General features: G+C 42.1%; 1 protein-coding gene across 3 annotated transcripts in view; it reads right to left on the reverse strand.

Annotated features, from left to right (window-relative positions):
* PHACTR1 (phosphatase and actin regulator 1) overlaps nt 1–11,304 on the reverse strand; it is a 376,244-nt gene extending 364,940 nt beyond the window's left edge. For 2 of the 3 annotated variants that reach the window (XM_075826626.1, XM_075826623.1), the window contains exons 1-2: nt 11,211–11,304; nt 6,349–6,447 (exon numbers count right to left, since the gene is read on the reverse strand). In XM_075826626.1, the coding sequence (XP_075682741.1) occupies nt 6,349–6,412 (64 nt within the window). In that variant the 5' untranslated portion in view covers nt 6,413–6,447; nt 11,211–11,304. Of the gene's footprint in view, nt 1–6,348; nt 6,448–10,409; nt 10,482–11,210 lie in introns of those variants that run through there. The other variant, XM_075826629.1, reaches the window with a different exon arrangement.
* Nucleotides 11,305–14,476: the final 3,172 nt, after the last annotated feature.

Consider the following 14,476-nt stretch of genomic DNA (forward strand, 5'->3'; position numbering starts at 1 on the left):
TGTGCCCAAAGTGCAGTTTATGACCACATATGGGGTATTGCCATACTCGGGAGAAGTTGCTTTACAAATGTTGGGGTTATTTTTTTCCTTTATTTGTTGAGAAAATGAAAAATTTGGACCTAAAGCTACATCTTATTGAAGAAAAAGGATTGTTTTTATTTTCACTACCCAATTCTAATACATGAAACACCTGTGGGGTCAAAATGATCACTACACCCATAGATGAATTTTTCAAGGGGTGTAGTTTCCAAAATGGGGTCACTTTTTTACCGTTTTCATTGTTTTGTCCCCTCAGGGGCTCTGCAAAAGCGACCTGGCCTCCGCAAACCATTCCTGCTAAATTTGAGCTCCAAAAGCCAAATGGCGCTCTTTCCCTTCTAAGCCCTGCCGTGTGTCCAAACAGCCACTTATTACCACATATGGGGTACTGTTTTATTTGGGAGAAATTGCTTTACAAATTTTGTGGTGCTTTTTCTCCTTTAGTCCTTGTGGAAATGAGAAAAAATTAGCTAAACCTAAATTTTCTTTGGAAGAATGTAGATTTTCATTTTCACGGCCTACTTCCAATAATTCCTGAAAAAAACCTGCGGTGTCAAAATGCTCACTATACCCCTAGATAATTTCCTCAAGGGGTGCAGTTTCCAAAATGGGGCCACTTGTGGGAGGTTTCCACTGTTTTAGTCCCTCAGGGGCTTTGCAAATATGACATGGCCTCCGAAAACCATTCCTGCTAAATTTGAGCTCCAAAAGCCAAACACCGCTTTTTCCCATCCAAGCCATGCTGTGTGTCCAAACAGCCGTTTATGACCACATGTGGGGTACTGTTTTACTCGGGAGAAATTGCTCTACAAATGTTGTGGTGCTTTTTCTCCTTTAGTCCTTTTGGAAATTATTTTTTTTTAGCTAAACATACATTTTATTTGAAAGAATGTAGATTTTCATTTTCATGGCCTACTTCCAAAAAATTTCTGAAAAAAAACTGTCTGGTCAAAATGCTTACTATACCCCTAAATAAATTCCTCGAGGGGTGTAGTTTCCCAAATGGGGTCACTTTTGGGGGGTTTCCACTGTTTTGGTATCACAAGAGCTCTTCAAAGCTGACATGGAGCCTAAAATATATTCTAATAAAAAGGAGACCCCAAAATCCTCTAGGTGCTCCTTTACTTCTGAAGCCGGTGCTTCAGTCCATAAGAAAACTAGAGCCACATGTGCGATATTTCCTAAAACTGCAGAACCTGGGCAATAAATATTGAGTTGCGTTTCTCTGGTAAAACTTTGTGTTACAAAAAAAATGGATTAAAAATTAATTTCTGCGACAACAAAAAATTAAATTTGTAAATTTCACCTCTACTTTGGTTTAATTCCTGTGAAACGTCTAAAGGGTTAAGAAACTTTGTAAATGCTGTTTTGAATACTTTGAGGGTTGGAGTTTTTAAAATGGGGTGACTTTTTGGAGGTTTCTAATATATAAGGCCCTAAAACCCACTTCACAACTGAACTGGCCCTGTAAAAATGTGAGAAATTGCTGCTAAAGTTCTAAGCCTTGTAACGTCCTAGAAAAATAAAAGGATGTTCAAAAAACGATGTCAATCTAAAGTAGACATATGGGGGATGTTAATTAGCGACTACTTTGTGTGGTATAACTGCCTGTCTTACAAGCAGATACATTTAAATTTAGAAAAATGCTAATTTTTGCAATTTTTCGCTAAATTTTGGTGTTTTTCACACTTAAATACCTCATATATTAATTACGTCACAACATTTTGTTAAACTTAATTTATTGGATCAAGTGAAGATTAAGTCCCCCTGCTTCCTTGACATTATCAAGCTGTCTGATAGCAACCCCCACAGCTTTCATATATTAGTGAGCTCAAGTAAAATGAAAGCTGAGCTCTAATTGGTTGCTATGGACAACATAGGACATTCTTACTCTGACAGCTTGATAAATCTCCCCCATTAATTGCAATTTTTTATTGCCCTTCATTAAAATGGATCGACACTTCTTTGAGAAGACACTCCAGCCTATTATATCTGTTACGAATAAAACCGATGTCATCGAATTCATGAAACAGAACTATTTACTTGTAAACAATATGGACTGTGAAAACTGCCATCAACCTCTGCGTTGGATCGCTCGTCGCCAATGTTCTGACGGATATTCTTGGATGTATATTTACAAGAACAGTGCGTCATCACGGTTATCCATCAGAAAGGGCTCTTTCTTTGAAAAGTCGCTCAGCTCTCTGAATAAGTGGCTACACATTACTTACCTCAGGTGTTTGGAAACCTCTGAAAAATAAGCTCAACTGACTGGAATTCCGAATGCAGGCGGACAAACTGCACAACTGACTGGAATATCCAAACGCAGGAGGATATAATCTTCATGACTGACTGGAATATCTGAACGCAGGGGGACATAATCTTCACAACTGACTGGAATGTCTGAACGCAGGGGGACATAATCTGCACAACTGACTGGAATATCCAAACGCAGGGGGAGACAATCTGCACAACTGACTGGAATATCCGAACACAGCGGGAGATAATCTTCACGACTGACTGGAATATCCGAACACAGAGGGAGACAATCTTCACGACTGACTGGAATATCTGAACGCAGGGGGACATAATCTGCACAATTGACTAGAATATCCGAACACAGGGGGAGATAATCTTCACGACTGACTGGAATATCTGAACGCAGGCGGACAATCTGCACAACTGACTGGAATATCCAAACGCAGGGGTAGATAATCTTCACAACTGACTGGAATATCTGAACGCAGGGGGAGATAATCTGCACAACTGACTGGAATGTCTGAACGCAGGGGGAGATAATCTTCACAACTGACTGGAATATCTGAACGCAGGGGGAGATAATCTGCACAACTGACTGGAATGTCTGAACGCAGGGGGAGATAATCTGCACAACTGACTGGAATGTCTGAACGCAGGGGGAGATAATCTGCACAACTGACTGGAATGTCTGAACGCAGGGGGAGATAATCTGCACAATTGACTGGAATGTCTGAACGCAGGGGGATATAATCTTCACAATTGACTGGAATATCTGAACGCAGGGGGACATAATCTGCACAACTGACTGGAATGTCTGAACGCAGGGGGACATAATCTTTACAATTGACTGGAATATTTGAACACAGGAGGACATAATCTGCACGATTGACTGGAATATCTGAACGCAGGGGGACATAATCTGCAAAATTGACTGGAATATCCAAACGCAGGGGGACATAATCGGCACACCTGACTGGAAAATCCGAACACAGGGGGACATAATCTGAACAATTGACTGGAATATCCGAACTAGGGTTGTGACGATATCAGAATTTGGATTTCGATACCGATACTGAGAGTAGTATTTCGATATTCTATACCAAAATGATACTTTGCCAACAATGAAAAAAAACTAAAAAATATAAAGTCCTTCCATTTTCTGATGTGAGGCACATGGTGTTATCAGTTTTGAACCTCCATGTGCCTCACATTAATGGTAATTAACGCCATTATGTACCTCACATTAACCCAATGTTGCCCATTACAACTGTGAGCGAGGTACTTGTTGGGATCACTTACTATAATGATTATAATGGGCACCATTGGATTAATGTGTGAGGGAAATAATGTGGCTAATTCACATGCCTGTGTTCAGTGCGTGAGATACAGACCATATGTCACCCACTTTTCCTGGATTCAACTTAGTTCAGAAAGCCGGGCTCCCGTACTGAAAACAACATGATTACACTATGGGACAGTATTCCCATGGGGAGGCAGTGACTCACAGCAGCATGGATGATTATTATGATGCTAGGAGTCCAGCTTTCTTCTCTTCTCTATTGACTATTACTACAGGAGAAAACACAAATTTGATCATCTTTCTTTGTATTAATGAATAGAAATGTATTAAAGCGGTTTTAACATTGATGGCCTGTCTGTGTGATTGGTGTATTTGTAAGATCTATTTATCTTATATAGTTACATAGGTTGAAAAAAATACACAGGTCCATCAAGTCCAACCCTTTTCAGATCAATTACACGTCATTCATTGCTAGATTAGTTATAACGCTCAATAGCATTTGTCGTTAAATAAACATCTAGCTCATTTTTAAATGCTGACATAGTATCTGCCATCACTACCTCTTGGGATAGAGCATTCCATACTACTCGCAGGGTATGTGCACACGATAAGTGGCTTTTACGTCTGAAAAGACAGACTGTTTTCAGGAGAAAACAGCTGCGTCGTTTCAGACGTAAATGCTCCTCCGCGCATTTTGCGAGGCGTCTTTGACGCCCGTAATCTTGAGCTGTTGACTTCAATGAAAAACGGCTCAAATTACGTTTCAAAGAAGTGTCCTGCACTTCTTTGACAAGGCAGTCATTTTACGCGTCGTTGTTTGACAGCTGTCAAACGACGACGCGTAAATGACAGGTCGTCTGCACAGTACGTCGGCAAACCCATTCAAATGAATAGGCAGATGTTTGCCGACGTATTGGAGCCATATTTTCAGACTTAAAACGAGGCATAATACGCCACGTTTACGTCTGAAAATAGGTCGTGTGAACCCGTTGATATTGAGGTCTAAAAAAAACTTTCCTCCGCACACAATGAATGCCCCCTGGTCCTTTGTAAAGTCCTTGGAAAGAATAAATCATGTGCTAGTTCTCTGTATTGACCACACATATACATGTTAATAAGATCACCTCTAAGGTGTCTTTTTTACAAACTGAACCAGTCAAATTTGTAAAAGTTCTCATTGTAAGAGAGACCACTAATCCCATTTCATAATCTAGTTGGCCGCCTTTGAAACCTCTCCAGCTCTCCTATATCCTTTTTACAATGTGGAGCCCAAAACTGAATTCCATATTCAAGTTGTGGCCTCACAAGGTATTTATAGATGGGTACTATTACATTTCAATCACGGGTTTTAGGCCTCATGCACACGAACGTGCTTTTGTGGCCGCAATTCCCCCTGAAAATCCACGGGAGAGTTGCGGCCCCATTCATTCCTATGGGGCCATGCACACGACCGTGGTTTTCACGGTCCGTGCTTGGCCCAGGAGCCTGCACCGCAGAAAGAACGGGCAAGCCTTATTATGGCCGTGTTCTACGGTCCGTGCTCATTGAAAATAATGGCCGCGGCCATGTGCACAGCCCGCCGAAAATCACAGCCGTGCACATGGCTACGGTCGTGTACATGAGGCCTTAATGTCTTTTTACTTGTAACCAGAATACTCAGGTACTCCTCTTGTTCTGTTATTCCCAGTTTTATTTAATGTAATGTATATGAATTAATACTATTACTGCAACCTAGGTGCATTACTTACATTTATCAACATTAAAATACATTTGCCATGCTGCCAGCTTATATAGGTCTGTTTGTAATATTTTAAGTTTTAAGTATCCTACATCAGCAAAAACTGACATCTATCTATCTATCTATCTATCTATCTATCTATCTATCTATCTATCTATCTATCTATCTATCTATCTATCTATCTATCTATCTATCTATCTATCTATCTATCTATCTATCTATCTATCTATCTATCATCTATCTATCCTAATCTATCTATTCCACAGTCCAGCGGCACCCGACCTTGGTCCCTCCCGGATACAAAGTAATCAAATATAGGCAGCACTCCAATGGTGGATGGAAAAAAGAGCTACTTTATTAGCCCTGGTGCGACGTTTCGGCTCCAGACACTAGAGTCTTTCTCAAGGCTTGAGAAAGGCCCTGAAAGGCTCTAGAGTGTGGAGTCGAAACGTTGCACCAGGGCTAATAAAGTAGCTCTTTTTTTCATCCACCATTGGAGTGCTGCCTATTTTTGATTACTATCTATCTGTATTATGAAGTTGATGAAATAAGAGAGCTTAGCATTGGCACATGATCTAAAGCATTTTTCAGTTTATTCTGTTAATGTATATGACAGCGTAGTTGCTTTTTCCCCTTGTTCTGCCATCATCCGAGTGACACATGCAATGCCTGAATAAAAATGATTCTCCACCAGTTTTCTGACACCCACATATTTTCTCTGTGTACAAAAACAGCATTGTGTTTCCTGGCAAAGGCTGTGAATCTGTTGGTGTAATTACTTTCCTGGACAATCCGATAATTACACAAAATAACTCTGAAGATTGCAGTACTGCTATAGTAGGCAATGAGCATACATATTTTCCAATAAGAGATCTACAAGCAATTGTCTGTGTTCCACCTACATGAGGAACATTGAACTATAGGATATTATAGAGAGCAAGTGATAGAGACAATAGCATTTTTGAGAACAAAACCAAATAAAGAAGGAGGTGTTATTATAAATAAGCTTTACCTTGAGCTCCTTGGCTAAATAAAAGCCTTGGTATAGAATCCACATCCAAATAGTTTGACATCATTAGAAATTTAAAAGCAGTTAAATGATGATGAAAACCTATAAAAAAATAAAGACAAATACATTTAATTAAATTGTTCTTAAGGTGGTTCATGATATTTCGTGATGTTTTTACTTGAATGGAGACGTCCTGCAATACCAGACACAGCCAATAGACTAGAATGGCACTGTCCTGCTTTTTTTCACACATGTATTATCCATGATTCTTGTCTTTCTAGGGAGATCTCGGAAAGCTTTGTGATTAATTTTGCCTTAGTGTTCCTGTTTTATAACTAATCTCACTCAATCCTGTACTGAACCCATTTAATAGATCCTGCCCACAACCATGCCCCATAGATCCCTAAAGTATAGTAAAGGGAGCTCCCACTAATGCAACTACCGCTTCAACTTTGACCGTTTTAATAAGAACTATATTTTTATTGTCTGAGTTTTGTTATTAATAATCCTCTGTTATTCCTCCGCTTAATGTTTGAATAATTTGCTAACTTGGTATGACTGTACCCCTTGTCACTATTACAATTATCTTAGTCACTGTTACTATTCCTCTTGTCACTATTTTTACATTAAAAGACACTCAATTGTTGTGATGCAATAACATGTAAAGTTTAATTTGGCTCCAGTGTCACAATAGTCACTGATAAAGGACATAATCCATCTCAAACAATACTGCGGTGACACTTGGTTATCGAATCACTACTATTGAGCGCCTTCATACCATCTTCTGGTTTGTTGAATTTTGCTCTGACCCATGACTGTAGAGACTGTTGAGATGTTTACCCACTCTCACTACATACGAGCAATGGTGCTGCTGTAAGGAATTTTATGCCTACATGTTGACACTGCCAGCACAGTGTCCGTGTGTGTAGGGACATGCCCCATTGACATGCTAAAGTCCAGTTGTCAATTTGTTCACACATTTCCAGGAGGAATAACAGAAGAATAGCAATATGCAGGGTTCTTGAAAAGATACATCAGAATTGTTATTTGTTAGGGAATACTAGTATTTAATAAAACAGACATGTCAGGAACTGACTGGTCCTCTTTAAAAAAAATTGGTCTAAAACAGGGGTCTCAAGCACGCGGCCCGCATGCGGCCCCTGGGGCTGTCATCTGCGGCCAGCGGGACACAGAGCTGCTAGTATCGGCTCTGCTCCGAGACTCACATATGAACAGCGATGTCTGGGGCTTCCCCAGAGCCGGAGTCCCGGGCAGAGCGCTAGTACAGGCTCTGCTCCGGGACTCTGTGGAATTCCCTGACATCGCTGTCAACATATGGACAGTGTGTCAGGGTCTTCCCCAGAGCGGAGTCCCGGGCAGAGCGCTAGTATCGGCTCTGCTCCGGGACGCTGCGAAATTCCCTGACATCACTGCCCATATATGGACAGTGTGTTAGGGTCTTCCCCAGAGTGGAGTCCCGGGCAGAGCGCTAGTACAGGCTCTGCCCTGGGACGCTGTGGAATTCCCTGACATCGCTGCCCATATATGGACAATGTGTCAGGGTCTTCCCCAGAGTGGAGTCCCGGGCAGAGCGCTAGTATCGGCTCTGCTCCGGGACGCTGCAGAATTCCCTGACATCGCTGCCCATATATGGACAGTGTGTCAGGGTCTTCCCCAGAGTGTGTATGGACAGTGTGTCAGGGTCTTCCCTAGAGCGGACTCCCGGGCAGAGCGCTAGTATCGGCTCTGCTCCGGGACGCTGTGGAATTCCCTGACATCGCTGCCCATATATGGACAGTGTGTAAGGGTCTTCCCCAGAGCGGAGTCCCGGGCAGAGTGCTAGTATCGGCTCTGCTTCGGGACTCTGTGGAATTCCCTGACATCGCTGCCCATATATGGACATTGTGTCAGGGTCTTCCCCAGAGCGGAGTCCCGGGCAGAGTGCTAGTACCGGCTCTGCTCCGGGACTCTGTGGAATTCCCTGACATCGCTACCCATATATGGACAGTGTGTCAGGGTCTTCCCCAGAGCGGAGTCCCGGGCAGAGCGCTAGTACAGGCTCTGCTCCGGGACTCCATCTCTGGGATTGCCCCTGACATCTCTGTCCATATATGGACTGTGATCTCAGGAGCAGAGCTGGAATCCCAGGCAGAGTGCCAGAAGCGGCTCTGCTCCGGGACTCCAGCTCTGGGCAAGCCCCTGACATCACTGTGGTAGCATCTGCGAAGGGCACTGCTGTGGCAGCATCTACAGGGGGCACTGCTGTGGCAGCATCTACAGGGGGCACTGCTGTGGCAGCATCTACAGGGGGCACTGCTGTGGCAGCATCTACACAGGGCACTGCTGTGGCAGCATCTACAGAGGGCTCTGCGGCAGCATCTACAGAGGGCTCTGAGGCAGCATCCACCGAGGGCACTGTGGCACTATCTAAAAAGGGGCTGCCCAATCTTGACATGTGTGCTAACTGAGCCGCCGGACTGCATTTAGCGACACTTAAACTGGAAAGCTGGATTGTTGAAATAAGCACGTGGAGAAATCTCTCAAATTTTAAACCTAGCGGTATTATTATAGTAATATAGTGTTATAGTAGTTCAAATAACTAATTGATTAACAATAATTTTGTATTGTATCAAATTTGAAAGTAATGCGGCCCGACCACTTCACATTTTTTCTATATGCGGCCCACTTACCCGGCTGAGTTTGAGACCCCTGGTCTAGAATGAGGCTGCAGCTCATGGACAAACGTGGCTCTATTTCTGGAGGAAAAGCAGACCTTCCACAGTTCAAGTTTGAATGGTGGGCTTGTGGGGTTATGAATATTTCACTGACATCAACATTATCTTTCAGTGTAAATATTCCTTAAAATCTTTGTATTCCTTTGAGCAAACATGTTTTTATTGTATTGCATATATTTTGGGCTAGAAATATTTTTTGTAATAGGTTTTTATTAAAAATTCTGAACCGTTTTTGTTCTGCAACCTGCATGTATTCCCATACATATCAGACCGCAGAATGCTGTTCACTGCGTCAGTTGGGCTGTCTGACGGCTCGATCTCCAGTGGCTCCTGCGATCGCCTGAACGCTGATCCAAACTGAATTATGATCAAATCAAAGTTGATCTGATTTGATCATAATTCAGTTTGGATCTGCAACTTATTTCTGTGACTGGGGTTTGCAGAAATGCAAACAACCTCATTCACTTGTATGAAACTTGAAAGCTGCTCCATCTTCTTAATAAACATTGAATTCAAGTGTTCGACCACTTCAACTTTCTCACAATTTGCCTTGCGAATCTTAATCTACTCCTGATAAATGTATAAAAATATGTGTTTCTCATTCATTTACACTGTCCATTCACTACACCTGTCACTATACAAACAACCTATATAACATTCTTTTTCTTGTCTTACTGTAAGTGCAGGGAGTACGTTTTACAACAGGAAACATATGACTGTAGAGTCATTAAACATAAAAGAAATGAATAATTTATAATTGTCTTTTGGTCTTGGCTGAACATGAGCGGATTAATGCTTTAGTGAACGGTTCACAGCAGTCACTGTGCTCGTACAAGGTCTAAAAAGATGTCAGTGCAAGCTAACACACCGCTGGTAGCAATATTGATCTCCCCATGCAGCACAGTTCTCTGCGTATTAGTCTATTAACGCAAGTGTGCCAGTAAAGTCAATATCATAGATCGGATTTAATTATGTAAGTCATTTTATGATATGTATATTGCACATACTGGACTATTTGGGATATAAGCAAACATAACATCATTGTCTATTCAGGTATTCAAATATATGCAATGATATAATAATAGCCTATGTAACCATCCAAAGCTCATCATCACTAAGAAGTAACAGTCAATCATTAGTCTTAGCATTTTCAATGTACCTGCTATATACACTGCATCTCTTACATAACACATCAGTCAGATATAGCCCAGGAACGTTGCAGAAATTCCACACGAGAGCGTCAGAGAAAAGCATCGAAATAACTTTTCAATCCTAGAAAATTTTCTAAAGCCCTTTAAAGAGTACAGCTTGACAACAAGTAATACTTACTGGCAAATGTTAGGAGGTGGTGGTGCCAGTCTTCAGGCTTCTTCAAATCATTAAAAATTGCCCAGTGTAAAGAACAATTTTTTATTCTATGACTAAAAACAAAATGAATAATGCAAAGCATCAGGCGGACTTCCTGTGATCAACGGATAAAAACGGCTAGTAGACGTAACCATGGCAACAGAGGGCTATAGTACCATCACTTTAATGCCTTTCACTTGACGTGGAAAAAAAATCACTGTCCCCCCCTTTGATTAAACTTATATAGAAATCAGGAGAGAAGAAACAATGTACACATCTTCCCTAAACTTGCAAATCCACCTCTTTATCTTTTTAAGTCACTCCTCAAGAAAATTCCCTTTCATACTTCATCTCCACATATAGTGAACACGAAACACCATTATTCCTAGTCCTTATAGATATTAACATTTCATAATAAATTAAGGAATTTGGTTAATCATTTTCAGCCGTTTCGGCTGAAACATTATTAATCCCTGATGTTGAGGGTGTTTCAGAAAAAGACGAGATTGCCTACTGTACAAATGAATGTTACCAGCAGTTTATGAGAGGTGATTTCAATTGACATTAAATGAAGGTTTATGGGATAATTGCTTTGCAATGTACAACCTGTCCTAGTGTGAAGGTCGTCTATTCAGTAATCGCTCAATAGATTGCCAAGAAAACATAAAAATAAAACACAGATATATTTGCTTGAATGAAAATAGACTGAAATGGCAGAAATCCAGAGACATTGTGAAATAACGAAGTGCGGGGATCATCCTGGAATGTAAGCAGGGTACTCACCAATATGATTGACCTCCTTCCAATCCTTTGGTAAGAAGTAGGATAAAGCAGGAGGATCCTTACAAGGACGACTCACAGCACTTCATTTGCAGATAGAGACTATGAGAGTCAAATTCTGACAGCTTTGCTTTTTTTTTCCCCAGTTTATGAAGATGTAAAACCTCCCCTCTGAATTCTGAGCAATACTGTTTGTCATTACCTGCTAATTTAGGAGAGTTGTAGAGGTTTTTTTCCTCTTTCAGTATTTTGTGTATTCTCCGTCTGCCCCCTCAGATTTCATTAGCATTGAAAATGACTTGTCTGCAGGTCTGCGGAAGGTGAGCAGCAAAACACATTCAATCTTCACCTTTCGCACAGTTGTATTTTTTCAAACGCTTGCTGCACTGTAATTGTGATCAGACAGAAGTGGGAGAATAATTGCAACATCTGTCTGAATGCCTAGGGAACAGCTATCCAATTGGTTGCCCACAGGCTCAGTGTGGCCGCTATGGGGTTATAATCTAGCCCAAACATTGTTGATGACTCAGAATAGATATTAGAGGAAATCAATGAGGATAATATACACTGAAGAGGTAGCATACAAAAAGGGACCGTGAACAATTTCAAAGCAGAATGAAAATGGGCAGGAAAATTGGTCCAGGAACGTTTTATGCACTTGCTTTTTTTTATTTGCATGCTGGAGCTATGGTTGATATCTGCTGAGCAAACATGTCAGTGACCTGCTGAATAGCTGGGAGGCAAAGTATAGGAAACAGGCTGGAGGCAGTAGTTGACAGTGTCCCTGCTCTTTCTTATACTATTCTGAAGAAGTAGAATCCTGAAACTGCTTGAATTGATTTTCTGAACTCATAATCGTACGGAATCTAATGGATTGCACTGTGGAGCATGTAAGGGAAATATCTCCATTGAATTTGTTATGTTCTCCATGTGTGTGTGTTTCCAAATACTTTGGTTTTCTCCCACACCAAAAGTATACTGATAGGTTAATTGGCTTCCTACAAAAATTGTCCCCAGTTTGTATGCATGGAATAGGGACTGATGTGAGTGATGACAAGCGCTGTGGAATATGTTTGTATAAACAACAGAAATAAATAAATGTGGCTGCTCACCACAGGGCTGGTCTGTACTGTTGGAGACTTAGGGCATGGTCAGACGTGGTGGAATTGCTGTGGAATTCCGCTGCTTACAGTCCGAAGTTGAAATCCGCAGCAGACAGTCTGTCCATTGGTTTCCACACCTTTTTAGTTATCTTCGTGCAGACGTTGCGGAAAACTCCGTTGCGGACCATAGGCTGCAGTGCGGAATTTTCTGTCGGCAGCATGCACTGTCTGTTGCGGACTTGATGCGTAATTGTTGCGGAATTTCTCCATTGACTTCAATGGAGTTTCAAAATTACTCAATAAAATCTGCAGATGTTATGTGTGTTGCGTTGCGGATTGCTTTCAGAAACAGGATATTTCATCATTCTGGCTGGACCTATGTGTGTCGAGGTCTATACCCAGACTGGGATGGAATGTTTGAAAGAGAGCAGGGTGTGATTTGCACCTGAATCCGCAATGACAAAACCGCAGCATTTTACTTAACATTTTAGCAAAATCCGCAACGGAATCTTCAACGCGGATCATGTGCGGCATTGATGCGGACAGTGTCTGCAGAATTCCGCCACGTCTAAACATGCCCTAACTGTGTCCAGTGTCCGTGGTTGCTATTGTGCTCCTTACATGTAATATCGTGCTTGATCTTCTAATGATGACTGAACATGTTGCTGAAGTCATTATTGTCTACAAGCTGTCCCTAATCTCTGCCTGTGTAACAACCTGATGGAACTTTGCACACTCTCACAGCTGCTGCTACTAACTAACTGAGATACACTTGAGTATCTTGGTTAAGAATAAGGCCTCATGCACACGACCGTAGTGTTTTCTGGTCCGCAAATTCCAGGACCGTGTTCCGTGAAATGTCATCCGCAGTTCATCCGTATGTAATCCGCAAAATGCGGATGAAAAAAAAAAAAGGCAAATTTAAACAGGATGTCAAAAGCTTGCTCCAACCCCTTTAGAAGGTCACATGATCGCTCAGGAGCCATTTCCTTGTGCATTTTTCCTGATCTTTGCTTTGTGCGAGTTCTGTGAGATTGCGCTGCTGATTTAGCTGTGGTTTTTGTCAGTTCCTCACTGCGAAGATGTCTTCTGATGATGTGGATGATGTACTCCTGTACTGGCTCCTCTCCAGGCGATTTGGACAGCAACCACCAATGCTGGACGAAGAACCGAGGAGGAGGAGGAGATATTGGGTTCACCCCATTGTCTCCCAACGGCTTAGGAAGGGGCATTTTAACATGCTGTACTCAGACCTGCGGCAGCACCCGGACAAGTTCCTTAGCTACTGCCGTATGTCCGTTCAAACTTTTGACTGTCTGCTGGCGGACCTTCGTCCTGGACTCATCTTCCAGGACACCACCATGAGACGTTGCATTTCTCCAGAGGAACGCCTGATCGTCACTCTGAGGTAAGAAAACCTAAATCCCCTTCTACGACATGTCTGTACCTTGCAAACAATATTAGTATACTTGTCCCCTGTTCATATTGCCGCCATGTCACCGTGCTGCAGATATTTTTCCTGTATGTGCATATTTTTATATATATATATATTTTTTTTTTACAGATTTCTTGCCACCAGCAACTCCTTTGCATCGCTACATTTCCATTTTCTGCTGGGGTGCTCCACTATTTCTAAGATTGTCAAGCTTACCTGCGAAGTCATCTGGCAGCAACTTCGAGCAGCAGTGATGCCAAAGCCCAAGCCTGAGGACTGGATTCGGATTGCCGATGGCTTCTTACAATCAGCACAGTTTCCCAACTGTGTTGGTGCGCTGGATGGTAAGCACATCCGCATAAAAAAGCCTGCTCACTCAGGGTCTCAGTATTTCAATTATAAACAGTTTTTCTTGGTGGTGCTGTTGGCCTTGGCTGACAGTGACTATCGGTTTATAATTGTCGATATTGGGGCCTATGGAAGCTCTGCGGATGCTGGCATCTTCAGGGCTTCCAGAATGGGTGAACGGCTTGCATCTAACCAGCTCGACCTTCCGGAACCTAGACACCTTCCAGGATCTACAGGACCACCAGCACCCTTTGTCATTGTGGGTGATGAAGGTTTCGGACTGTCCCCTCACCTGATGCGTCCATTCCCTAGGCGTGGCTTAGATGAACGGAGGCGCATTTTTAACTACCGCCTTACCCGTGCGAGACGGTATGTGGAGTGCG

This window comes from Rhinoderma darwinii, chromosome 5, assembly GCF_050947455.1.
Source record: "Rhinoderma darwinii isolate aRhiDar2 chromosome 5, aRhiDar2.hap1, whole genome shotgun sequence".
In the NCBI taxonomy this organism is placed as follows: domain Eukaryota; kingdom Metazoa; phylum Chordata; class Amphibia; order Anura; family Rhinodermatidae; genus Rhinoderma; species Rhinoderma darwinii.